The sequence below is a fragment of the Plutella xylostella genome, chromosome 10 (assembly GCF_932276165.1).
Source record: "Plutella xylostella chromosome 10, ilPluXylo3.1, whole genome shotgun sequence".
NCBI lineage: Eukaryota > Metazoa > Arthropoda > Insecta > Lepidoptera > Plutellidae > Plutella > Plutella xylostella.
The window spans coordinates 4,644,705-4,672,635 of NC_063990.1; the positions used below are offsets into that span (position 1 = coordinate 4,644,705).

The 27,931-nt window shown below is 40.6% G+C and overlaps 2 protein-coding genes across 3 annotated transcripts in view; both read right to left on the reverse strand.

Moving 5' to 3' along the window:
* The window catches only part of LOC119693674 (transcription factor Sp9), a 68,494-nt gene extending 46,419 nt beyond the window's left edge, over positions 1 to 22,075 (reverse strand). The window contains exon 1 of one of the 2 annotated variants that reach the window (XM_038117744.2): positions 21,943 to 22,075. In XM_038117744.2, coding sequence (XP_037973672.1) covers positions 21,943 to 21,981 — 39 coding nt within the window. In that variant the 5' untranslated portion in view covers positions 21,982 to 22,075. The remainder of the gene's footprint in view (positions 1 to 21,942) is intronic. The other variant, XM_038117747.2, reaches the window with a different exon arrangement.
* Positions 22,076 to 23,657: 1,582 nt separating this feature from the next.
* On the reverse strand, positions 23,658 to 25,407 carry LOC119693638 (transcription factor Sp8). The gene is made up of 2 exons (XM_038117528.2): positions 25,188 to 25,407; positions 23,658 to 24,870 (listed from the first exon to the last, which is right to left on the reverse strand). Exons 1-2 carry the CDS (start codon positions 25,215 to 25,217, stop codon positions 23,836 to 23,838), a joined length of 1,065 nt encoding a protein of 354 aa, XP_037973456.2. The 5' UTR covers positions 25,218 to 25,407; the 3' UTR covers positions 23,658 to 23,835.
* Between the last annotated feature and the right edge of the window lie 2,524 nt (positions 25,408 to 27,931).

Here is a 27,931-nt window from a genome sequence, read left to right on the forward strand (position 1 = left end):
ATTCTCCAGGATAAAGACACATGTCACAATTTTTCCTTAAAGATAATCCTTGGAGCAGTCCCTTCAAGAATGCAAGACCAGGAGACAAATGGCTTTCACCATCTCACTCTATGAAAAGATACTCAAATGCTATCTTCAGAACAGCTGAAGGCGTACCTAACCAATGAAAGCGCTTGTGAACCAGATGAAATTGGTTCCCCGAGCACAAAAGCACTTGGCGAACAAGACCTCAATGACGCTATTAATGACCCATCCCGAATATACGTTACTGACGAAATGCGCCTCCACATTTTTCCAAAGACAGGCAAAGCCACTTCAGCAAAATAGGAAAAAGAAAGCATCACTACAATGCTAGCACCCTCAGCCGGTGCACCAACACGCCCTTCAATGGCATTATGAACGGCCAGCGGATTTCAAACAGAACGGTAAAATTGGCACACAAGAAATGGGGCATTCTTCTATAAGTTGTTACCACGACCAACACCCCAGCCATTTGGAACCGATACCACAACTATCCGGAATCCACTGGCAACGCTATACTATCATTGGCAGACACATTAGTCCAGCAGCGGAAAATGCAGAAAGTAAAGCGATGTTCTGCTTCAGTGACGCCTTTCAACGAGGCAAAGATTCCCTGTCCCCCTTGCAGAAATGACTACTCCTGTCTTTGGCCAAATACTTACCTATGAAAGCACGTTTCAACAGCATCCTAAATATTCCAGTTGAATCCACAACAAAGTCATTGAATACCCGTTCGTCAAGGCATCCATCTTTGTATCCTGAAAAACTAACCCCCAATATCTGATTCGGTCGTAATTACAATGGCTAGCCTCAATGACTCTTTTAGCCGCACTGAAAGTCTCTGGGTGGGGTTTCAGCAATAATGAAAACCATCTGTCTCTGGTCCTACATCCTTGAAAGGACCGGCGGGGAAAGGGCCTACTTTTCCGGCGGGGAATTTATGATTTCCCAAGCCGACAATACAATCCGCCACGATTCCTCCTCCTCATCAGTTGATACCGAATATGGAAAAGACCTGCTTTAGCGCTTGGATTCGCTACTTTATATTTTAGAAAATGCTCGTTTCTGGCACCATTAATGCTTCATGGGCCTGTCCCACTGATCCTGGCTTGTTCCGGACAAACAAAATCGCCCTTTCTGTGACTTATCTGAAGGTACTACATTGGGGCCACTTAATCTCCCTGAAAGCTGTAATTTTAAAATCTGTGTTCACTATGTGCATGTGTGTTTATTCCTTTGTTTTAATTATTTAACAAAAATGCATAAACTTGTGTTTTTAATAAATAAATGGTTGATTATTAGGATAAGATATCATTTAAATTATGCATTAATCTGATTAATTAATTTAATGCACTTTTCAGTTAAGAAACCTTGAGCAAAAGTGATGTGTCACACATTAAAAGAGACCAGAGGATCGGTACTATTACATGAAGTAATCAAAGAAATAAATAATAATAATATTTAATTATGATTCCATTTTTAAACCATTTTAAATTGGTGGTCAGTTACTGGCATCGAGTGTGGTCAGTTACTAGATTTTAGTGGTCAGTTACTGGGAAAACCACTACTTTTTGTTTGCAAAAATATATTAAAAAATGAGTAACTTCTACATGTTTGCTATTTACTCAGGAATGTAGCTCTGTTATTCTAGTTTCTAAAACAAAAATCGGATTTAATAAGCGATAAGAATTGAGCCCGCTACAGATAAATTACTGGAACAACTCCCTTAAGGTGGTCAGTTACTGGGTGTTTTGCCCTACTGTAATATATAAAGGCATCATCATCATCACGACCCATTACGTCCCCACTGCTGGGGCACGGGTCTCCTTCCAATGAAGGAAGGGTTATATAAAGGCGATCTGTGTTAATATACTAATTATACATAATATTAAGTTTCCATACAGTTAGATGACAATAACTGTTATTCAGATTGAAGTTAAATCGTTACATGCATGATACCGTATAATTTATTAATTTGTAAACTTATATTTACTACGTGGTGCCAAAGACTGCTAATAATAGGTATTTCAAACCATGACACACCGTTTTAGGTGATATGATGACAATAATAGTAATCGTAATCATTTTGAACTTGCTTGTTATGTGTTACTTGTATCATTTACCATTTCTGTAAACTTAAGTAATAGATGGTTAAATAATTACGAATATTTTTTTTAATATGTATGATATGGTGAATTTGAGTTATATTTATGAAATTCAGTGATAAGCCGATCGTGTATTTCATACAGAATCATTATCTGACAGTCTATTAAACTTCATGTACCAATATTTCGTAGTATGACACAAATTTTATCATCGATTGCAGAGCAAAACGCACATTATGAGTGCGCATCATAATCGCCCGTCCCATTTTGTCCGGGGTGGACCGGGACGTGCGCCCGCGCAGGCCTTCCCGGCATTATCTTAGTAATTGGTGATTTTGAGCAATTTATAGCGATTTATGGCGATTTACGAGCAGCGGACAAGTGGGCGACGGCCTTTACGGAATAACCCCCAGTTTTAATTAAAAATCTTATGTCCGACAAATTACGTGTCAATTATACCCCATTAGGGCACATTAAAAGAGATCGTATAGTTGTTCGTTATTGCTGTCTAGTGTATTAATGCAGTTAGCCGACATATGTAATAGGTATTAGTCTGGTCTAGAATATTTTCTTTAATGTCTTCTAATTTCCAGTTTGGTTTGCGGGGCGGATAATTGCTAATTCGTATAATTTTAATTTCACTTAAATTACTAAAGAGTATTAGAGAAAATAATACTTTAGCAGGTAGTTACATAGCAAATCTCTACATTTTCTTATTGCGTTGTTCTATGTGAATCAATCAAAGCACCAACAAATATTAAAAATTTACTGTAACCGTAGCAATCTTCACACTGGCCAAAGACCTTAAATAAATGAGACAAAAAATAACAGAACAAGATTCAACGTTCACGCCATAAATAAGGAAACCTACAAAAATATTCATAGTTTTTATAAGATAATTGTTTGCAAATTATTATAATATGTTAATTTTAATGTGGCCCTTGAGTAATAAATTGCACATAATTTAAGTGGACTTGTACCTCGCGATCGCAGCTTTCCATCGCGCGCGCACGCAAGATAAATACACAGAGCTCCATACTTACATCCTTTATTTCTGAAGCTGATAACCTTTATCTTGTTGTAATACTGTATACTTTCGCATGCATTTCTCCGGTGCCATCACAGAGCCAGTGACAAGAGTGAACGGCTGGTAGGTAATATAATGCGTAATTATGTCACGGGTGAAATACGAAAATTGACTTATCGTGTATCATCTAGGACGCTCAATTACGTTACTCCAAATATTTTAATTGTCCGTGTTGGTTCGTAAAGCTCCGCTCGAGCCGGCTGATTGTTTTATAACTGAGTTCTCTCGGCACGCTTGTACAGACGTGTGGTACGCACAATCCACTTTTATATAGTAAAGCAAATTGCTCTTATAAAAAACCTTTTATGTTCTTTGTTGCAGAGTTTGTATAATGCTAGATTTAAAGTTTTAAAATCAGGTTGTGATTGTTTTAATATTTAAAAACAATTAGGTAAGTATATCTTCATCTTTTTACTTACGTAGATTCAGTAAAAATATCATTTCTAACATATGTCTGACCTTCAATGACAAACTACAACAATGATGTTGATTCTGAAGGCAGAAATTCTAATTTTAACGCTGTCAAACTAAAAAATTTGCTAGCATAAAATGACATTTACGGAAACAATCATAGAGTCGAATTTTAAACAAAGAAATTAAGGTTTTGACATCGCTAAATTTAAAATTTCTGCCTTCAGAATCGATATCAATGGGGCCTTATAAGAAAACATATTCACGAGATTTAGCGTCAATTCACACGTACCACAACCACACCACGTCGCAGCGACAAAATGTGGTCAAGCTGTGGTTACGTGTGGGGTTCCGCTCATCTCGCATAATCTTTATTGACCAAAACTCATTTCGCATAACTCGTATGGTCTAAACTTTTTTGGCCGAACCATCACTTTGCCAAGACTTATGTGGCATAAGGCTCGTTTCGTCTAAAACTCTTTAGGCACAATCTTTAAACACCTAAGTTTCGTTTGCTCAAATTTATGTTCGTCTATACCTATGTATAATCTTGTTTCTCGTAATGTTATCTTAATAAATAATATATTAAGTATGTAGTAAATGTACAAATTGTGGTATTTTTCTCCTACATCCCGAAAATCACGATATTGTATGATCAAAAAATCGAAAGTTAACGACCAATATAATTATTATTACAAACCCCATGAGATCGAAACCTAAAAATAGGTGCGACGACGAGCAAAGCGAGGAGGAGCGTGTTAGGTGCACATGTTCATCAAAACCAAAGCGGAGCGCAGCGAAGCGGAGCGGAGCGTTTTCCAAACAGCGGAAACAATACAAGGCACCAGTTTGCACTATGTAGGGAGACGCTCCGTCAAAGTTAAAGCCAAACGAATATTATTACTTTGTATAAACCTAATAAACGTATACCATAGCATTATTAGGCTATTCAAGATTTGGCCATACCATTATTAGGCTAAACAATGTTATGCGAAATAACTTTTTACTAAACGAGATTTATGCCATACGATTTTCGGCGTAACGAGACTTTGACCAAACGTTACTATGCAATACGAGATTAGGCAAATAAATCTTATGCCAAAAAAGGTAGAACCTTACGTGTGAATTGTGTGACAGCGGCTTTTTGCAGTTGCGTTGTGGTAGCGACAAAATGTCGATGTGGTTGCGTTGTCGCTGACATTGCGTTGTGGTAACCACGTCGTCGTGTGCAGTTAATACGGAAAAGAGGTTGCCGCTGTGCCGCCGCCGCGTGGCGGCGTTGCCGTTGCGATGTGGTTGCGTTGTGGTTGCGATGTGGTCGTATTACACAGGTGGTCGATAACAACGGCAAAATGTGGCACGTGTGAATTGGATTATTCATTGTCAATACAAAATATACGCCCGACCACATCGCGTGGTTGTGGTGTGTTTGTGGCTGTGGTGTGGTTGTGGTACGTCTGAATTGAGCCTTAAACGTGTATAAAAGTGACAACAAATCGAAGAGACAAATGTTGGGCCACGTGAGCAGCTCGGTCCAAAATAGCCGTTCCTCCGAGTGTCTTATGACAGCGGCCGGTATTTATGTCGCGCGGCCCCGCCCACCGCGGCTCCATTCAGCCCGGCTGTATTTTGTATGTATTTCGTGGCCATTTATTTGTATTTGCCTTCGCCTTTGAATAATGCATGAGCGGAGCGTTTCCGCCGTGTGTAGGCTGCGTGACGCCGCCGCGCGCGCGATAGTCGACACTGGATGATTCCAACCACTAAGGAAAGGGCTAAGTGTTTTTTTATGCGAGAAGTTTAACGATATAACACTGATAAGAAATAAAAGAGACTGAATTGAAACAGTTCATAATATAATCAGTTCTCCGAATATAATTTACCTGATTCTTTATCTGCTGTTGATCGAAGTTTCTGGTTCGAAATCTAATGTTACCAGTTTATCGAGTTAACTCGTTCTCACGAGTTTAATCAAGCCGAGATCAAATTATGAATATAATAAATTTTCGGTAAGAACTAACAGAATTCGTTTCTCGTATGTGTTAGTTTGTTATTCGGATGGTAAATCACGGCGGGCCGGTATCGGGCGGGCATCGATCGCCGCTCCGCCCCCGCACGATCTACCCGGGCTTGCGTCAACCACCGCCGCGCCGCCGCCGCCGCCGCCGCCGCCGTATCACAGTTTATCTCTACTCCACATGAATGTAGTCGACATTGAATATTCAATGAGCCATTACCTGTGAACGTTTGACATTATTTTTTGTCCCGAACATCGAACCATGTTAAACTTTAGCATCAAACCGCTATAAACTAACCGGTGTAGCGCGGTTGAGTTTAAAACAATACTACATTTGTAGATTTGCGATTATACTTCATAGACCATTTATAAACGTAGACGCGGGGTGAGATGTGCTAGATCTGTCTGTGTGTATGCAGACCTCGGCCCGGAATGGCGAAACAGACAACTGCCTGAAGGCATACTTTCTTGCGGTTTGTAAACTAAACGTACAATAATAGCACAGTTAAGAAACAGTGTTGTAAACAGGCATATTGTGCGCGCAATTTGCACTTGGTTTTATTCAATCAGTGTGTACGGTACTAGGCCTACAGAAAACGAAAGAGATACGTTGAGAGAGCGCGGAGTGAACGCACTGTTCCTCGTGTTATGTTGGCTCCAGTTACTTTATACTCTTCTCATAAATCACAAGTGCAGTGCACGCGACACTAAACGTCCACTTTGTTCACTATTACCACTAATACACGTCAATATAAAACTGAGTAAGGACATGATACATCTAATTATTCATTGACAGGCTGCAATTGTTTTCAAACTCAATAATTACATGCTGTTTTATAGCAAGTTACTCATTAATCCGTGAAATCAATTTAACAAAGTGAACGCTGAATCATCTAGGTACTGCTGAGTGCTACATAATGGTAACGAATGAGGGAATTATTACAACGAGGTCGGGTGACGACGGCAAATCAAGGAAGTATTATTACGGTCTATATTTAAAACAGATAACTAATAATGCATTATACAGGCTGATTCTAAAATGGTGACACAGCTCTACATTCTAGACAACTGTTTTAGAATAACCACCCTAGGCTCTTACTATCTTTTATGTAATACCCTGAACTTCATATATTTACTTACAGAATTTCACAAGAGATGTTATAAGCTTGATGTGTATCGATGTCAGTGTATTTGTCTGTCAAAGTGAGATGCGTTTTTGTTTTTATTTCGAGGTGACAGTGATATTAGCAACAAGCATACGAGTATCCATGTACTTTATATATCTTTAAATAACTATCATTGTCATGGTGAGGGTACACTCGCGTGTCGCGGCTCATCAGCGCACCAGCTCAGCGGGTCACTTGTTCAGTGGAGCCGGAGACGACCGCTTGTGGCCGCATATTGATTGACGCAAAGGTCTCCATGCTTTATGAGTTGACAGGACAAGTGGGAACGATCGGAGGATTTTCAATTAGGCAGTACCTACTACAGTTTTTTTTTTAAGTAACTAGGTGTAATTGATCTTTTTATAGGGTTTGCTTTGCTAATATATTTTACGCTTGGTATCTTTTAGTACCTACCTATGCAGGGTAAAATGACGTAAAATCATTTTTCTTTTTTTACATAAGATAATCTCCAATCTTTATTATGTCACTAAGGGTGAATTCGTAGAAACATCACGTTACACGAGAATAACTATACCGGAATTAAAATTATACGCGAGTAAATATCTAGGATAAGTACATTTGCATTCTACCAAGTTATACCATGATTAAATTGAATGAACGAGGAACGAAACTGTAATGCAACTAAAATAAAAATAGCTGCGTTTCAAAGCATGCAATAGAAATGACATGCCAACTTAGTTTGAATGGATTATAAAAGTATGAAATTGTTTATGTTTTAAAATTTTATTCGCTGTTGTTATTCTGAGACTTTGCCTTTTAACGTACTTTTGTTTATGTTTTGACAGATGTGTTTATATGTCATTATGACGGTTTTCTAATCAGCTGATGTGCTGCCGCCATTACAAAATTACTCTCGGATAAGCTCGTTACACGGTCAATTTTGGCGGTATAACATTTTATTCTTGGGATAAGCTAGTTATCTTGGTTTCAGGTTTGGTAGAATGCAAAATTTGCTTACTCGCGAGTAACTGGTACTTTACTCGTGAGTAAAAAGTTACTCGACGTTGGTCGAATCCGCCCTAAATCAGTTGCAACGTCAGAAATTTTACGCAAAACATCCATATATGTAGGCACATATATTTTTTACTATTCCTATTTTTACCTAAAATCATAGTCACCCTGTCGCGTCTATCAGCAGCTCACAAAAACTGGAGCTCGCATGATTCCTAGCGCTTTGTTACAGCGAGACTGACAGCGCCGCGCAATTATTATTATGTTGCAACCGCCTCGTCATACCACAGTGTAATCTACTCCATTATACTCACTCTCTCACCGGTAAAATACAATTCTAATCCAAAAACTAGAGGGGCTAACGTCGAAAATACAATGGCAAAGTCGACATCTGAGGTAGACTGTACTTAAACACGTGCTCAACTTTTATTAAATTATTATAGAATTTGTTGCCCGAAGTCGAATTAACTTGTTTAGATACCGGGAAATAATTGAGTGAATCTCAGGTTTGTGTGGCAATTTTAATTGTGTAGGTATCTATCAATCTACTTCTCCTGGACGTACTTGATATCTATTCAATAGGTAGGTACTTGGTAGAGATATAGGCCCTCAGAGCCGAAGGGCGGATTCAGGCAGTTGCCATGACAACCAGGGTAAACTTCACGAAAGAGCATTCAAGACTCAACCTCTAAACTAAGAGTTATAAAGTTCATTTTCCTTTTCAGCAATTTAAAGCAAGAGGTAGTTGGAGTAAGCGCACTTCAGTTTATGTGTTCATTAAGTGCCCCCGGCTTATTTATATCCCCGCGGAGCATTGTTCCGGCGAGGGACGCCGCCGCTGACGCCGCACTTCCGCAGGGAAAGCCGAGAGCTAAATCTCCTTCCCATTTTCTTACAAATTTACAGGTAGGTAGGTAAGTACAACCGTTAAATTAGATTTGTATTTAGTTCCGCTATGCGACAACGGAAAACCCCTTTTATGTTCAGCTGTCGCATAGCTAGTTAATCGTGCCGTCAAGCAGATGTTAATGTCGTCGACAAAAAGTATAAAAATATGCTCAAAAAAAAACAACAACCAATTTTTCCAGCCGGCCGACGACATCTTCGAGAGTGTATCTGTCACAAATGTATGATTAACGTTTCATGCCTCTCACATTCCTTGGCAGCGGCCGCCCGTTACAAGTTCATCCTATTTAAATTTAGCGCGGCGCGTGCCGGTGCGGGCCCTGGCGGGGGGCGCGGGGCGCGCGGGGGCGGGCGGGGCGGGGCGCGCCACCATCACTCAAGTGACGAAAATTGACGGAAAATGGGGCGGACACCGCTCGCCGCGACGTCATCAATTACTGCGGCCGCGACGGTCACCGCCGTCTACAGCTGACATAGCCCGACACATTCTGTACTGTATCTTATCATAACATTAGAATGTATCTGTATAACTAGCGCAGGGATGCACGCTGCATGCGAACTTGATTGTAGAGCAAACGTTAAACGAATGAAATCAAACAATTTGCTCGCCGGCAGCATCTGGCCAGCACCGATCTCTGGCCGTCATAAATATTGAGCAGGCACGTGCCGCGGAGTCCCTGATCACGGAGTATTACCCGGGACCCGGAAGCGGCCGGTAGCCGCGCAATCTCGCCGCTATCTATCTTCTATCGGTCGCTATCTGCGATCATGATTGAGTCGCGCACCGCGATCTACGAGCCGGATCGATAATCCGCTCTAACTACGTGGGCTATTGCTCAACCAATCATCGGATCTCGTCGGTACGATGATACCTTTATTAAATAGTAGCTACCCGTGTACTCACATAAATCTCAACTGTACCGATACTAAAAGATGGTATTGTTGCTAATTTTGGATCGCCGCAAATTGTGGGCTTATTTCTGGGATAAGTCTTGTCCGGTTAACGAATTACGCACCACGCAATAGCGCTACCTATGTAATGTAAGTAGATGCTTGATGTCGAACAGATGTAGGAAACCTGTAAGAGGTTGCTGCAAGCCTGTACTTATCTGCCTACCGAGGGCCGAGAATGGGAGAGAAATGCATAAAAAGCGTCTGTTTACAATGTTTACTTACATTCACTCGCAACGCAGGAAGCCGCAACAGCAAAAGCTCGTCGAACGATTTTGAAAATTGCCCATAATTAGTATGTATCTCACTCGTCTCGTACCGACGACTGTGCTCTTAAAAACCTGGATAGTGACCACAGGCTACATATTCCAGTAGCGTTTACGAGTAACGGGAGGCAGGAGACGGACGCAAATTGCCGGAGGTGGGAGCTGCCACTGCGCGGGTTGCACTGCGCATGCGCAGCGGCTGGCGGCGTAATGGCGCCCTCCGCCCGTCACTCGCCAGGTCAACAGTCAGCCATTGACGGCCTAACAACATCCACAAAACACTATAATTTCCCTCAGATTCGGCTGAACTTGTCAGTGCAACCACGCATTGTCTGTTTCCCTCATACCTGATTGTAGGCTCCAGTCGCTGATTGACTCATAATCTGTCTGTTCATCTTTCAATCTACTCAACAGACTGATAATATTGATTAATGTAAGCAAGTTGGCGATGATTGAAGATATTGAGCACTAAGATGTAGTTAACGTAAGTGTTCAGTCGATTAGACAACGACTGCTGAATAGATTAGAAAATCCATGATTATAAAGTCATAGAGATGCAAATTGATTAGAATATAATATCCTGCGCAGCGAAGTCAAACACCATTTGGGCCTGACAACCTACCCACTGGAGTTCCGTATCGTTTACTCAACGCATACCTTACTAATATAAAATTACCTGGTAGGTACAGGAATCTAGATATTTTTTATTTTGAATAGGTAATTCATACGATATGAAAATAATGTTTTACTCGCGCGTTGAATTCTAATGTATGAAAAATAATTTAATAACGCAAAGGTGCACTCGAGTCATCGTTTTTATTACTATGTGACTAGTTACATCTCAATAATATTTAAATTTAATTATAAAATATGAGTTTTATACGTGTCCACGTGTTTGTGAATATAATGAGCTAGCCGCCGTGCCCTTGAGGGCCAGTAGAGCGCCCGCTGCCGCTTGCGGATAATTTATATCGAATCAAGATAATAAGGATCTTGAAACTGCAGCGAGTCACGTCCGAGACATTTGATCGCATAACTAGAAGTGCGGTGTTTGAGTAGGCACGCTGCCTACAGGTAATGGTCGCGTAATTACGCAGGCATTATCAGGTGACCCCATATTGTGGCTGATCGGCGCACCGCCGCGGGCCCCCGATGTACACTACATGACTAGAATTGTAAATTATACTGGCACCTTGGCAATTGGCACGACTTTTGAGTAAACTCAAAGCAATTACATCTTTGCTGGAGGAGGTGTCAGCTAGCTGTAGCCAGTAGCCGACGAACAGCGAGCTCTGACTAAGAATAAACTGTGTTGAAAAGAGGCAACAACAAAATAGCAGTTGATGTAAGAGGATCGAGGTCTGCCGGCGCGACTTTGATGTCTCAATTAGTAACGCGAGCGAGTAATTGTGGCGAAATTAATTCGCATCGTCGTCATCGTAGCTACGGAGCGCGACGCCCCCGCCCGCGCCCCGCGCACCGCCCCCCGCGCTCCGGGGTTTCAAACTACAAGGAGTGACGGTTATACTCATTTGATACTTTTATTCAATTTACTGAGTGCTTGTTTCGGTATAGCTGCGCCTATACCTACAGGTTGTCTGTGATAAATAAGAAAAAATATGACGTGATGGTGATAGCATGATTTTTAACAAACTCAACCTTTTCCGAACCCAACAACCACAAGTACTAATTCAGGTTCTTTTATGTTTTTTTACCATAATGTTCTCTATATCCTCTCTCCCATCACCTTAAAAAGAAAGAGCGAATATCGGAAATGACTAGACAATAAAGCGTGAAATTCGTTTCACACCGGACTACTTAGTCTTAGTGGAACCTTAATAAACCAATTACCGAATTCGTACCGGAAAACGAATATTATTCGTCCATCATGACGACCGCAAGAGAACCCTCTGCCGAAAATGTTGCATTTCACTTATTTGTTCAAAAAATGGAACACGAGTTCTTTTAAAACAAAAAAGGTCCCAACCGTTTTGCGTGTGTCGTTGTCAATGGGTTTTAACTCTATCGTGGTAAGAATGAGTCTTGTTTGTCGAAGCGGTACTGTGGGGTTATTTGTGTAGTGTTTTGTTTCGTGGGCGATATGATGAATGGTGGCGGTCATTCCCAAGCCGCTGGCACATTACGCCTGTCACAGCATATGGCTGATTTGCTCGCGTTTAGCGCTGGATATAGGGGATACCGCCATTGTTTGTTTTGTGCTACAGTTCAAAGGCGATCGTGCGAATGAGTCAAAGTTCCTGTCCTGTGTTTCGGGTCTTGAACAAAGTTTAAAAGGTAGAACCTAAAAAATTATTGCCACTGTCAGTGTTCGTTGTTCACGGTGATAATATTAATAAATGATATAGTTTTAACAAGAAATTGAGAGAATTTCGCACTATAATTAGAATATAGTTTTTTTTGTTATTATACTCCATTATTATGTAATGCAGTAGGTACCTACATACCTATGTATGTGTGGTAACAAGCACAATTTGAAGTACCTAAGTATAAGTTACAATTCCAAGTTCATACATAAAACACTATCACTTGTGAGCTTCGTGGAAACTATAAAGACGCTGAACACCATCACAATGAACAGTAGAAACGTGCTATTAAAGCATTTTATAGAACTCTACAGGTTTCACAACTCTGGAATTGTAGGCGGTTTATATCGCTTTAGGTAATTTAGCACTTACAAATACGTACTCCATAACCAAATACAATACAAACTATTCACCTAGCCTCTTTGGATTCCCACAGTTGGGCAAAGGCTTCCCCTATTGAATCCACACAGCCCAGTTCTGTGCCAATATACTTTTTAATTATGTTCACTTCTACCACAGTGGCTTTTCATGAACACTTCGTTTCCACAGAGGGACACAAGGTGTTGGGAGTGAAATGCAATAAAAGTCACATTAAGTCAGGAGCAAGGACTCAGTGGCTGCGAGATGAATGGATTCAATCTGTCTGCGCCCTAAAAACACTTCCAATGTGAACGAGTCTCTAGAAATTGGGAAAAAGTGTATTTGCTGCCTAATCTGCCAAGCACCCCAAGGATTTATGTTATACGAATATACCAACTGTATTTGTAAAAATCATGTGAATTTAGTAAATGTCAAATGTTTTTATTCATCGTATAAATATATTTTTTTCTGATTAACGTCAATTGTTACAAACTACTCTCCGTTTGGATAAGGGGCTCTTTCTGTCTTGTCTTGCCTTTATTTCTTCTTCTTCAGCCTATCCGTCCATTGCTGGATGTACGCCTCTCCCAAAGCACGCCACAGTATGCCATCCATAACCCAGAATTTGTTTACATAAATATCCACAATATATCTCATCAAATAAAACATCGCTTCGCTAAATAACTGACAACACCTACACGTGTAATATAAATAAAACTGTGAATTAAAAATTTCCACACACAATAATTTTCCTGCTTACAAATGTACAGAAATAATTTCACTTAATTACCTACCTAGGTACAGACACGAGTCTCAAACGAACAGTGAAGCTTATTTTAGGTGTTATTTGATGAAAAATTTACAAACACCATACAAACGCCTTATAATTAAGTCGCCGCTTTTCCAAATGGGACGTTCTCATATATCTTATTCTGAGCTAAAATTTATATACGCACTATAATAACATGGAAGGAATAGTTAGTGGGCGATTAAATAAACCGCAGTACATTATAAAATGGGGTGGCTTCCAGTAATTAAAACCAATAGAAAGGTGTCCGTTTTAACGCATGCCACTGTCCTACTTAATAACTTGTAATTACAAGTTTTGGGAATCTAATATTAAACACATATGACCTACTTAACTTAGCGTGATTCACATGGGACTGTGTGATAGAAATATTCCGATATCATTTAAGAAATGAAGTTTATTATATTATAATGATTTTAGATATTTCATAAATCATCTACGCAGGTTTACAATAAATCATCAAATATTTTTGTGTGTAATTAAAAACACGAAAACAGGTAAGATATCTGGAGTTAAAGCCTATAATTAGTTTCTGTGTTTCGTTAGATGAATCACCAATAATTAGGAGCGTGAGGAGAGGAGTTCCACTGCAGATGTTTATTCTCTAATTGCTTTGTAACTATTATTAGAAACTTCTCCTAAACCTACATTATACTTAAGTAGAACTCTTGTTTACTTATTTTATCTGAAGACAAAGCTATTAAAATAGATATGACTCGTCCGCACTTGTTTTAAACAATCAACAGTGCGAAGAAACCTATCGAAAGTAAAGCCCATAAATCAACTAGAATTTCATTTTAAATTATTTATTCGCACGTCCTTATGGGCGCGATTATAAGAAAATTATAATGATTGGGCAAGGTATAATTACGTGACGTAATGTAAGGCCAGCAATATATAGCGGTTAATTTGAATTTCATGTAAAATATCGCGCTATAAATTTACATTTTATAACGTAGTCTTTGGTCGTCCTCGCGGCCGCGATATCTCTGTTTAGGATCAGAAGCTCGTATCTGCGAAATTGGCGCGATCGATCTGCTGGTGACGTGCCGCGACGAGCCATCAATCTCTGACTCCGTGCGCCTGCCCGCATCAGGCCGCGGCGTCAGCTGGTGCCATTAAAAAGTGCCTAGAATTTTATAATAATGTAGAAATAAAAATATGTTCTCACATGAATAATTTATAACAATACTTAGCCGTAAAGTGCAGATAGCACACAACGTACGAGTACTACATGAAACATTAATACCGAGATGTACCTAGTACAATGTAATATTTAACCAACACGAAAACGTAATAAACCTTATGCGTAAATAATTTAATGGCTTATAAAGTTTATTCTACCTAATCATGCTAATTTTCAGTTCCGCTTTTATCTCGGAACGGCGTGTGAGTCACGATTTATTCAAATTCGACCGACTTCGCCATAGTTCACGGGTCGCCCGAGATAACATTTTTATCCGCGTAAAATATTCTTGCTGTGATAATGCTTAATTCTTGACATATTTTATATAATGCGAGCCCGGGGCGGTTTGGCCGACACTATGTCTAATAAATTTATGGGCCTTCATTTTGTTGTTGATCGGCGCTCGAAATTATAATCGTGGTGCTTGAGGCGCGCGCGACCATCGCCCCCCGCGCCCCGCGCCCGCCCCCGCCCCCGACCGGGGTCGGCACATACTACAATACAATACCGATCCTACCAGTTTATTGTTTCTGCCAATGTGTAAGTGTAACTCTAGGCTAGGTTTATGACAAATACAAACGTAGAGAAAATGTGGAAATGGCAAGAGTTGGCAAAATTTATTCATAGAGGGAGAGTGTGACCCAGGATACATTAACTGATGTTAAATGAGTCAGAAAAATCAAGTGTTGTGCCTTCACTTCGTAGGGGTGAGGAAACATGAGTAATATTCTCATTTTATACCAGTGATGCCAGTTGGTTAATGACATTCTGTAAACTATTTTGCATTTGTTAGGTATTAAAATAATGTAGGTACATAGGTTAGGGAATACATGTTTGTAACTTCGCAGTTGATTTATACATTATGCTTTATATATTACACATTTCTATATATCGGAGTAAACCTTGCTGAAAGTCACATCAAAATCGATTCTATCTACAGTATTCTTACACGGTTTTATAAATATTGTCTGGTACTTAACTAGTTCAGGAGGGAACATACAACGTCTCATCTACCGCCCTGATTTTCTACTTAGGACTATTGTAGAACAAACACTGTTTGAAAGTTACATCAAACGTATAACAATTGTTGCTACTTTGTTCACCATGTTAGTGTAGTGGTTTCGCATGGCGGCGCGCGCGCAGGTGGGCGCAGGGGGTCACTCTATACTGACGAAAAGGGAACAAACGAGAGCTGTCGTGCAATCGGCACGTTTACTACAACGAGATAGAGTCGTGCCTCGCGCAGCAGCGGTCCGAAACTTCGTTTTTCGTCATATAGAGTGGCCCTCCGGATTGAAGTAGATCGACGCAGATTGCGCATATTACTGTCATGTCGCCGTGTCAGGCCAAATGAGTTGATCGCATCTCACATCACACTGTGCAATGTGATTTGTTAGAGGAAAATGTTTGTATTGCCGGTACGATTTTGGGGAAGTTATCATTCAAGGATGGCTTAGTTGTTGGAGCTATGTTGCTATGTTCATACATAATATTATAACAACAATAACAGTCTTACCGACCATCGTAAAAGTAGAGCACGTAGGAATTCTAGGACTTTAACGTTGGTAAATAAGTTTTATTCTTAGTGCCATAATAAATTACAAACGAAATCATGAAAACATACGTAAGTAAAGTACTGAGATTATTATTAGCATGACGGGACGGATGCGTCAGCCGGCGGCACGTGCTGCGGAAGGACTTATGGCAAAAAGCGAACGGCATTTTTATGGAAATAACACCATTCGTCTTGCTCGGGCGCAGATTCGCGACATTCGATAAAAAAACGACAAAACTGCTTGTACCGGAAGCGACGCACTCGGGGAGCAGATTTATCTGCTTCCATTTCCGGTAACTTTCATTCTGGTTTGTTACAACTTTTATACTTATTTTTGTTATAAAAAGACTGTTGGGGTGGACTTTGCTTTACCCGGTTTCACTGAAAAGTTTTCAGAGGGTTTGAACAGTGATTGAAAAGTGAAATTAAAAGATATCACCATATTAGACCGTGTAGCAAATGGTTACGTTCTCGCAACGTTGTTCCCTTTCAGCAGTAGTGCAAAACTACCTTTGGCACTATTTAAAGTACTAATACCAATACCAAAATCTAAAAAAACATTAGATTTATGCAAATTCGTCAAAAAAATACCTACTTATTAAATACTTATTTTGCAAGAAATATTTGTGTCCGAATAAGGAAGCCTTTCCACAGCTATAAAGGCGCAGCCACGAGAAGTCCCCACAGCCCCGGGGTTATTATTTCTTAAACCGTAGGAGATAGGTCGATAAGCGGCAACAATTTAACCTCTCGGCCGATACGTCGGCGCGTCGGCACGATCTCGCGGCGTTCCCGTCATAAATGTCAGCTTCTCACTGACTGAGCATTGCCAACGTCCCACCTATTTAGTAGGTACGTGTGCTATTCGATAATAAGTTGCCTAATATTAAGTACGAATATGCAAACTGGAAAGGTTTAGAATTGGAATGCAGAGTATTGTAGACCTCTGTTTCTCCTTCAAATAAGTATGTGCGCGCTTATAAGTACATAAATGTATTGTGTTACATTCTGAATCCCAGTTCCCTGGCGGACATCTTGAACCTGCTGCTAAGTCGTTTAATTGATGCAGTGTCGCGGCGCGGGCGCGGCTCGCCAATGGCCGGCCGCGAGCCGCAATTGGTCAACTATCTCTCGACAATCTTTGTTTTGTAAATGCCCAGCCGGCCCCAACGTTTTATTTATCACTTTGTACTCCCATACAATGTCAGATAAAAGAAAGGTTATTGATAGAGCTATTAATATGTGTTTAACTTAAGTTGATTCCTTTAACTTCTAGTCCCACGATAAAAATAAAATTAATCGATTTCGAGATTTACAGTCGATACACCCATATCATTTAATTTAGTGAAACGAAGATGCGTATTTCAAAAATATAATATTAACTATCTGGTATTACGATCTCGGATTTAATGAGTAAATTAATTGGTTTGCGAACGGCCGCCATTGTTGTAATTGCTGGACTGGTTCCGAGCTTTGGGCCGCGGCTCCAGCCATTTTGATTTTGCTCCTCGAACTTGCGCACGCGCAGGCTCCAGCGATACGCACGCATTGTTTATCATCACTGCTCTACTATAGACGCTACTGTAACCAATGCGGAATATTGATGTCAGTATGGACAGCTACTGAAACTTTAGATAGGTCATTTTAGGAATTTCAAAATAACACAACATGATGATATATATGACTATGTAACATAGTTACCTAACTTAACAGTTACTTAATTGCTATAGGTACCTAGTAGTTGACCAAAATACTGAATTCGGAGTAATTCAAAACAGTTTCAATAGCAACAAGGTCCGATTCTGAAAGAGAACACAGCGAGGTAATGAGGAGGGATCGCCTAATTCCGCGGCTCTCTCGTTCATTAGTCACAATCTACTTGCGCGCTGCCTGTCATTATCCACCGGTAAACCGATTACAATGAAATATTTACTAACAATTGCGAGTTGCAAACGTATTTAGGTAGGTACACTTTTGCAATGGCGATTGTTTGTAAAATCATTTTTATGAAACTAACTGATTTTAAATACAGGTATACATAACAAAATGTTATAATGTTATGTTTTTATCCAATAAATTAATATTTACTCCCTAAGTACCTCTGTAGGGTGGTTCATATTCTTGCAGATGCGTTATTATTTTATGGTAACAAATATACTACGGCACGTTGCGCTGGCAATATGTGGCCATTAATTAATTATCGTAATAAGTTTACACGGACCACGCCAGTTTTTTGTAATTCGTATTAAATTAATTTCTTAACTATACCACTTAATGGTGCTAGTATCCCCACTTTCATTCACAGTATTTCTTACAAAGTGTTTTGCGATATGGTGTCACTATGACCAGCATATCGATTATACAAATACACTCACGGGCAATGAAAAGGTTCCACAGAGAAAAGCACAAAATTACTTCTAAACGGAAAAAGCTAGCTAATGCCGTCTTCTGCAACATTGATGTACATTTAACAGAGCATCAGGGTATTACCAACCAAAATCGGTAACATTTTGATCCAATTTTCAATTAAATCTTTGAAAAATATGGGGTCGTTTGTTGTCGACATTTTGTGAGTGGAACTTTTTTATTGCCCGGCAGTGTAATTGTATTATTATAATATTGGGACTGTCAATTTACAGATTAACGATATACATGCGTGCGTGATCAAGTTTTCAGTTTTCACCGAAAACATAATAATTATCATCAGGTGTTTAAACAAGTTTAGTGCCGTACCAGCTGTGACCGCACTCCACTATTATCACGAATTAAGACAAAATAACTGACACGAGTGTTTATTCTGCCAAGTGTTGGAAATGTCAATGAGGCCCGCAGCGGCGCGCGCACGCACTGCGTAGATGTGTGCGCTATTAATACGAAATAACTATAATTTGGCTGCTAGAAAGAAGCCTGAGGCCCGGTTTTTAACCGTCGGCCGCCGGACGGCGACGGAAGCCTGTCACAGCCGCAATTACAGTACCGAGAATCGGTATTAGTTCGCAGAGCTAAAACTATTTATGTAAAATAAGAGCAACCTCTCATACGGGGAAACGGCGATTGCACGCATCGCTCATTAAGCACTTTAGAGCAATTTCAGGAGAGGAGAAAAAGTGTTGGTCGCTGGGAGTTGGGACCGCGGCGGCGGCGGCGGCGGCGCGGGCACATCGCGTGGTCAATTAAAACGTTGCCGCACGGCTGCGGCCGCGGAGTCGCTCGCGCCCAACGGTACCACATTCTCGTCCAACAAGCAAATTATATGCCGTCCACTTGTTTCCACTGTTACAGCTTCGGATCTTTGCATTCGCAGCTATTTCTCTAAAGAGCTGATATCCTTCGGTGGGCATAGTACGAGCCACCCGGGCGGCCGGCCCACGCCGCCAACGCGTGTGTATGTATCCCCGAGTCACTGCAGCTTCCACGATATTTATGAAAATTTCCAACTATTCTTATGCTTATTTCGCTGCGCCCACGCACGTCAACTTGTTCGTGTACTGTTTTGTTTGGCTATTGTGAAGTTAATAACATGATGTTTAGCTCTAATTTATTTAAGAATGTGAAATATAATAGTAAGGTATTAGCTTATATTTACTAAGGTGACCTGAATTTATATATTTTTTCAATACATGTAACAGCTATTGGGTATATTCAGATTCAGATTTTAAACAACTTTTGTTCATGGTCGTTAATCAACTTCAAATTTTGAAAATTGATCAAAATGCACACTTGAGTCATTTACACCTCCATTACCATTGCTTTTATTTTTATAAAACATTTTTATTGTATAAAAAATACATAGTTTCAATTGAGTTATACCTGCCATGCAAGTATAAACATTTCTAAAAGATTTTTAAGTACTCTTCCACCTACATGTGCTGTTAAGAACCTATTCTAATTTAAGTAGTAGATAGATATTTTTTAATATTTCATATAAAATAAGAAAAAAAACTGCTTTTCTCTCATCTCTATAAGTATTAAATATTTAGACGATAACCTTTGAGGAACGCCGAGGACGGTGTGTTGAGGCCTTCTTTGGAAGAGACATATATTATTATATTCACAGTAAGTAACTAATAATATATGAAAATGAAATAAGTAGGTATATAAATTATATCCTTTGCACTTACAATTATTAGGTAGGTACACCTAAATACCTAATGGTACTTTTATAGACTACCCCTTATTCATAGAAAAGTTACAATACGTTTTAACTAATAAACTGTTTTGTCCCTCTCTGTCAAAGAACAAATTGTACTTTGTCGGAGAGGGACAAAACAGTTTATTAGTTAAAACGTTCTGTAACTTCTCTATGAATAAGGGGGTAAAGCTCTAAGTAAACTTAATAAGGACCTTCTTATGTACATTATAAAAATAAATTTAAATAATTACGAACACAAAAGTTCAAACAAAGCCGAAACTCACAATAATGAGCACCGCTCAAAACTAGAACACGAGTGAAGTAATGGTGTGCATTAGGCTTTGTTCCCGCAGGACCACTAATAGAGCCTCCGCATCAATCATCGCCGCAGCCCGACGGCCAAAGAAAACACTGTTAGTTTTGCCGCCGAATTATTAATTACATTCGTACAAAAAACGCTCACACGACGCCGAACGCATAAATTTCTTCCTTTTTCCCCACACAAAGACCGGCGTCTAAGGCCACGCTAAACAGATTAGGCCGCCCGACACGCTCGTCGGAACATAATTTTTGGCGCCAGTAGTCCTGCTTTTAGATTAAACTAATATGAAAAGGAAATTGGGTAGAAAATGGACGAAGCCTCTACATGTGTCATTAAGGATTCGATCCGCTCCCCGCAAGTGGCGGGACCTTTATTTATTTGAGTTTCTTAATTGAATTACCATTTTGATACTTTTTAAGAAGTGTTAGTAATGCTCGGAACGAACTTAATGACTGTGTTGTTTTGGGTATAACAATAACGTTTACCTGACTGATATTGCAATATAAATTTGTTTTGTTGTAACAAAATCGATATAGTTTATGTCGCATTCATTTTTAATGGCGTTACCGCGTTGTAAAAAGGATATAAGTTGATAAGTGGAATATCAGCAGTTACAAATAAGTAGATTGTCCTTTGTAGATATAGTTAGTTACAATGGCATTTTTCCTATAGGTACATTAGTATTTATTACTACCATTACAAGCCCTTGTACAAAAGACACTTTCCAACAATCGTTCACATACATTATTTAGCAAAAAGTCTCGAATACGAACGCGCGGCGAGTGAATTATTCAAAGGCATAGATATCGAGACAATGGGGCCATAACCGTAATTTGTTTTCCCACACACTAGACGCGACTTTTTCAGTCTTTGACCTCGAGTTGGGGTCCAGTGGGTAAGATGTACGAGGGTGCCGCTATGAATAGTAATAGGAGGCTGGTCGCAGGGCCCCGGTCCTCAGGGGCCCAGACTCAATCTGGGGTAATATGCCGCTTATGGTGCGTGCTAAATCGACAATTCTCGAGGGCCCGCCGGTCCCGGCCTAACAAAGCGTTTTATGAAGTTGCCAGTTTCATTTGTGGTTTGTTGTATTTAAATTAGGATCTCCGAACCGTGAAGCAGCCTGTTTAAATCTAATGTTGTCATGGCTGAGTCATGCTAGTGATTTGGTGTTGTTTATCGTCCGGCGGCGTCGCTCTAGCGGCGGTGTGGAACACTATATTAGCATTAACAGACCTATTCTATTAAAGTAAACACGATCACCATCAATGAAACTACTAATGAAAGCCGTTGTAGAGGAGCACTAGGCGCATGCGTGTGAGTGTGGTGTGTGTGGTGCTGCGAGCGACTCACATTCATGAGCAGGTCCGGAGAGGTTCCCTTGCCGCTCATGGCTGGCGCCGGCGCATGTCCACACACTCGCGGGCGCTCGGAGTGGGCGCGGGTGGCGCGGGCGGTCTTCGGCCGCGACTGCCGCGATCCCCACCGCACCACTCGGCCCCCACCGCTACCGTACTCATTTCTCACTATAATTTGCGTGCTGCTCGTTTTTTACCATTATTACTCCCTCGTTTTGTTTTACGTATTATCGAGTGCATCCCGCTCGCACCGCCGCCATGCGAGCCGGCGCCGCCCAGATAATAGCCGCCTGCAATTACCTCCGCCGCGCCGCGACCGCCAGCGACATCTAGTGTCGAGCAGCCGAACTGTTCCTAAAACAACTCTACAAAATAAACTATCTCTACATTCTTTATAATAACATACCTACTTTGTACAAACTAAGAACTTTCATGTTATTTCATTTTATCAAATCATCTCAAATATCATATACAGCGATACATTTATGTTATATGCTTACATAAAAACTGTATAAAATTATCTTGTTCCTTTTTTGAGGTAACAGATCATGAGATTATTACGATAGTTAAATGAAGTGTAACATTCAAATTATAATACTAACCAAAAAATTACGTTAACATTGTTTCTCAACTTTTTAAGTTCGCAGGTCACAAAAATAACTTTCCTAAACATAAATACCCGTTCTAAATTGCCTAACTACTTTTACATTCAACCAATACTTATAAAGGTCAAGGGAATATTATAGAGGTATTACTTATATAAAATTTATACTTAGAATGTTTAATTAATTATGAAAAACTCTTTTTCCGAAATTAAACTGCGAGCTACGAAATATTCATTAACATAACGCTACGAAACTCGTAGCATTTCGTAGCAGCGGCGTAGCACATTAATTATTGTTGACTGGGGAATTTGTGTGATCACATCACTGATGTAACAGTTGTCTTCAAAGTTTTGATGTTTTTCAAACTCTAATGGTTATTTAACTAAACACTTTTTGTAACCATGACTTTTAATATTAAATTTTTAAATAGGTGTGTCTATTTAAAAATAAAACTTGGCATTTTTAAGGCACTGATATGAAATGAGGCTGTTGTACGCACTTACAATCTTCTCCTTAGCTAGGCAGTTATATGTAAACACTAGAGCTGGACTGGTTATTTCACCGACTTGACTATACTTACGTTTATGATCCACCTCTGATTTCTCACCTACCAAATGCTTCCAACGCCTATAGCATGTTATGTTGATGTTTAAAACACATAATAATATCATGGACTGGCATACCAATATCTTATTACCCTTGGCAGTCTTATACATATACTAACTGGCATCTGTCTAAGATTTTCCCACACCTAAATACTGATTATATTTTACTTATTTGTTCCCTGTAGAATAATTCTTATCCAGGAGTGTTTAGTTCAAATTTAATTATTGAACATTTGAAGTTGTTAATTAAGTAGACAATAAATCAAGATCAATGAATACCAATATTTTGTTACAATACTTACTGAATTTTCTTTAGATCAATTTTAAACTCATTGAGAGGTATACATGACTTCAAGGATTTATTAATAGCGATTTATACCTAGAACCTACCTGTTGATATTTTAAAACTATTAAATCCAACTGTATTCTCTTGGGAAATGTAAACACATACGTTTAGTTTTAGTTTAACTTTATTTTCATAATAAACTTACTAAGCTAACATCACATAAATTTACAAAAAGGCACATTTCACTCTAAAGCAAAAATTAGGTACGACAATCGTGTATTTACAAAACTTATGTGGTTATAATTTGTTATTGAGCTGGTAACGAAACAATAAATGCACATTTGCTAACGACTTACACTCTGGGATCACTTTTACTAAACACAAATTGTAAATTACTGACCTAGAGCTACGGGCGGTATGTTGTAGTGTCCCTGAAAAACTGCGTAATTCTCCTTAGTGGCGCACTGATAGGGGCTGAACTGGGGGTACTGCTGGTAGTAGCGGGGATCCCGGGCCGGCCGGGGGTATAGTTCCTGCCGGGGGTACAGCTCCTGTCGGTATAGTTCCTGTCGGGGGTACAGCTCCTGGTGCGGGTACAGCTCCTGCCGTGGGTCAGTCCACCCGGCCCCCAGCACGCTGGCCCCGGGGTTGTAGCCCGCCGGCGCCCCGGGCATCATGCTCGGAGCCATCGCGCCATAGTTCAACGAGAAGTCCTTAGAGGCCGGCGCCGGCGCGGGCACGGTGCCGTAGTTCGTGCTGCCGACCTGACTCACAGCCACTGGAGTCTCCTGCTGCGGCGCCTGCGCCGGCGCAGGACTTCTGTTCGGCTTCTCGGGAGCAGGGCTCACAACTTCGTCCTTGTCTTCATCCTTGGATTTCTTCGTCTTCTTCGTAGGGTTGGCGTGGGTCTTGACGTGCTTGGCGAGATGGTCGGAGCGCATAAACCTCTTGGTGCAGAGCTGGCACGCGAACCGCTTTTCGCCCGTGTGCGTGCGCAGGTGGCGCTGCAGCTCGTCGCTGCGCGTGAAGCGCTTGCCGCAGAACAGCCAGTTGCAGACGAAGGGGCGCTCGCCGGTGTGCCAGCGCAGGTGCGCCTTCAGGTGCGAGGTCTTGCCGTACACCTTGCCGCAGCCGGGCACGTGGCACACGTGCTCGCGCTTGGCCCCGTCCTTGCCGTAGTTGGGTCCGAAGCCGGCGGCCTCGGTGAGGCAGTTGGGGCAGCGGCACTTGGCGCAGCGGCGCTGCAGGTCGCGCGCGTCCTCGGCGGCGGCGGCGGCAGCGGGCGGCCAGTAGGCGGCAGCGGGGTGCGGCCAGGCGGCGCCCCACGCCCCGGACGAGGTGCTGCTGCAGGACGAGCGGTCGGACGCCGGCGACACCGCCTCCCCGCGCCCGCCGCAGAACCCGTACGCTCCCATCATCGACATCATCTGCAACAAGCATATGTTCGGTTAATACCCACTATCGTAACACAACATAACTATAAATAATCATCCTATTAAATATAATTTATTATTTACACAACATTTTTCCAACTACCACAACAATTAATACATTTTCAGTTATTCACAATGTCATACAAATTGTTTAAAAACAGGTAACAGACACATTTCAAGATTGAACTATGACACCGCAACCGATTTTCGTGACTCTACATTCCCATTTTAAAACTTTGCGACCACAAATTAAATATCACAATCATCTAAATACGCTCAAATAGCTGTAAAGTAAATGAGGGCGGGCGGACCTGTTGCGCGGGCGGTTCCACGTACTGCATTTCCGGTGACAACGGCGACAACGTAGAGCCTTCGAGTGGATAATTACAGGGCGGCGCACCGCTCGCGCCGAGACGTTTTTAATAACTGGCTTCGGATAGACGTAACGAGCGGTTGTCACCTCGCCCCGCGCCTCCCCCGGGCGCGCCCGCGGCTGCGCCGGCGCTCCCCGGCTCAGCCTCCGACAACCCCCACCACCGCCCATCAGCCCTGCGAACAACAACTTAAGAAACAGACCGGGTATATGTAAAGGTGCCATATGAGGTGACCTTTTGTATGTATCGATAATGTTTGTTGTCATCACATTGATTAATGGTGAGCTTAATTATTTTGATGGTATATTTTTTCGTTTCACTTTAACACAATGTGTATTATAGATTCATATTGATATTTGTGAACAGTGGTAGAATTTCCGCTTATTGATTTACTATAATATATGGTGCGATTTTACATGATTAATGAAAGACCTTTTTTCTTCAGGAGCTTTTTCCCTATCTCATCACCTAGCCTGTCTGGGTCAGTCAAGTAGTTTTAGTATCAAATCACTCTACAGTTCCTAGAAGTAGATTTTGTAAATAGATTTTTCAATTTTTTACAAAAAACTATCGTTTTTTAAATTTCTAATTAGCATTTTAAAGGTGGCTCTATAATTTTACAAAATCCCACAAAGTTGCTAATTTAAAATCCACCAAAAATAGACATGGAAACAATCAAATGTCGTCTTTCTCAGGGCATTTCTCGGAAGCCTGGGCGATCCAGACAGCCGCAACTTAGTAACAGAAATGTCCAAAACTTAATAGCTAAGTTGTACCTTTTTCTTAATATTATTTCTCCAACTCTCGGAGACTGGTTAATGTTTTTGATTTTTTCTATATTTCGGTCGGCGGTTCGCAGACGGATGATTTATGCATATCCGACCTTTAATTACACGTTGTTAAAATATGCCAGTTTGTTAAATCTTTCGGCTTTGCTTTTGTTTTAATATGGCCGCTTTGTTACAGAACTAAATGCATTTCCTTTTTCTTTTCCCTGTGAACCGATTGTTATGTTTTGTTTCTTTCTAAATCCATTAGGGACCTATGGGGAGGTTACCTAGTGAAATGAAATTAATCTGCAATTAATATTAAGAATATGGTATACGATTTACTAACCACATCTTATAAATTGACCATCTATTGGTCACTATGTATTTATATACACTACTCCGTAATTTTCAATTACTTATTAACTAGGTACATATAGTCAGATGAAAGTTTCTTAAGTAGGATAAGCTACTCTAAAACTAAAAGTTACAAAACAAATATTTATGGTGCTGCCTGATAAAGTAAATGACATTAAAATGTGTAAATTTTGGCTCACTGATAAATAATAAGTACCTACCTACCTAGATAGACGGTAAATATGATAGTCTCGTGAATAAAATTAAATGCAGATTTAGGTAAATGCCTTCTAGGCAATTACTCGACTTTTTAATAGAAAGCTTCACAAAGCCCTGTCTAACTTACTAGTTTCGTTACAGATTTCCAGCAAAATTTCTTGCACTTGTCCATTCCATCTCAAACGACAACAAAATAACTTACACGCTTCATTACCGGTAGCTGATTTAACAATATTCTTCTACGAAGTAACTACGACCTGTTGCGTTAACTGTTAAACTAGCCATTCGTATTCTTCACAACCTGTCGACATGTTTATTGCAGTCAGAACAATAATTGCAAGTCCAGCGATGTAGACAAAGCCGCGCTGGCTACTGTAGTACCCAGGGGCTGTATGGCCGCATGCAGCGCACAATACTCGGTACTAATGTCCCATGATCGCTATCCTCACGCCATAAATCTAAACGGCTACTGTCAGTGCCCAGTTTTTGTGCGCATGCGGCGATTATGAAAGGCGTCTCGATGTAGCCGGACATTTGTTATCGTGAAGGTTCACTAGCTTGGGTAATTTTTCTTGAGTGATTATGTCCATGTGTGTACGAGTAGATGAATCGATCATAGCAAGTTGACCAGGCTATGCAGAGTTCTTCTAAGATACTTACTTACAACGAAAGGTCTTTGCGGTATGCATTACAAAAAAAAACTCTCAGAAAAAAAAACATATTTATCAAAAGTTAGCAATGAATACGAAATCAAATCATTGATCCTGAAGACTCATATTACCTATCTACAGCTTGCGCATATTAATGCACCATCAATGAAACCATCAGGCCATACACCACTACAGAAGCCGCGTTTTCAAATACCCACGGCACTTCCGCTCAAGTACCCCAGATATTTTACACTAATTACTGGTTACCCATATCGTAGGCGGATCATTGGTTTTCTGTGTGTCCTTCACTTCCCGTCTGGAGCTGTTGAATGGGTCTCGACTCCTCAAAGCGCCGGCGAGGTGTCAGGTTGCAGCCGCCACCGTCAGCCGGGCCGGCACCCACGCGTCTCCTTAGTTTCTATAATATGCTAATCGGAATGCATTTTCTTTTATGAAGGAGCTTTCAGTTAAGAACTTGATCGAGAGTAATTAGGCTTCTATGTAAGGTTTATAGTACCTACCTTTACTTACTGACTATTCTTACCTAGTTCTAATTCCTAGCCAGGTAGGTAGGTAGGTACACTAGGTACCTACCACCTTTCAACCAACGTTGTTGAATGTTTACACTTTACAGTGTTGATCTTGCAAAATGTAACACTTAAAAATTTGTAATGTAAAATTACTTAAA

Bases quoted from the DNA above. Each gene is read 5' to 3' on its own strand.
- LOC119693638 (XM_038117528.2), bottom strand. From the start codon at position 25,217: ATGCAGTACGTGGAACCGCCCGCGCAACAG. The intron at 24,871-25,187 runs GTCCGCCCGCCC...TGCTTGTTGCAG, and splicing joins TGGAACCGCCCGCGCAACAG to ATGATGTCGATGATGGGAGC.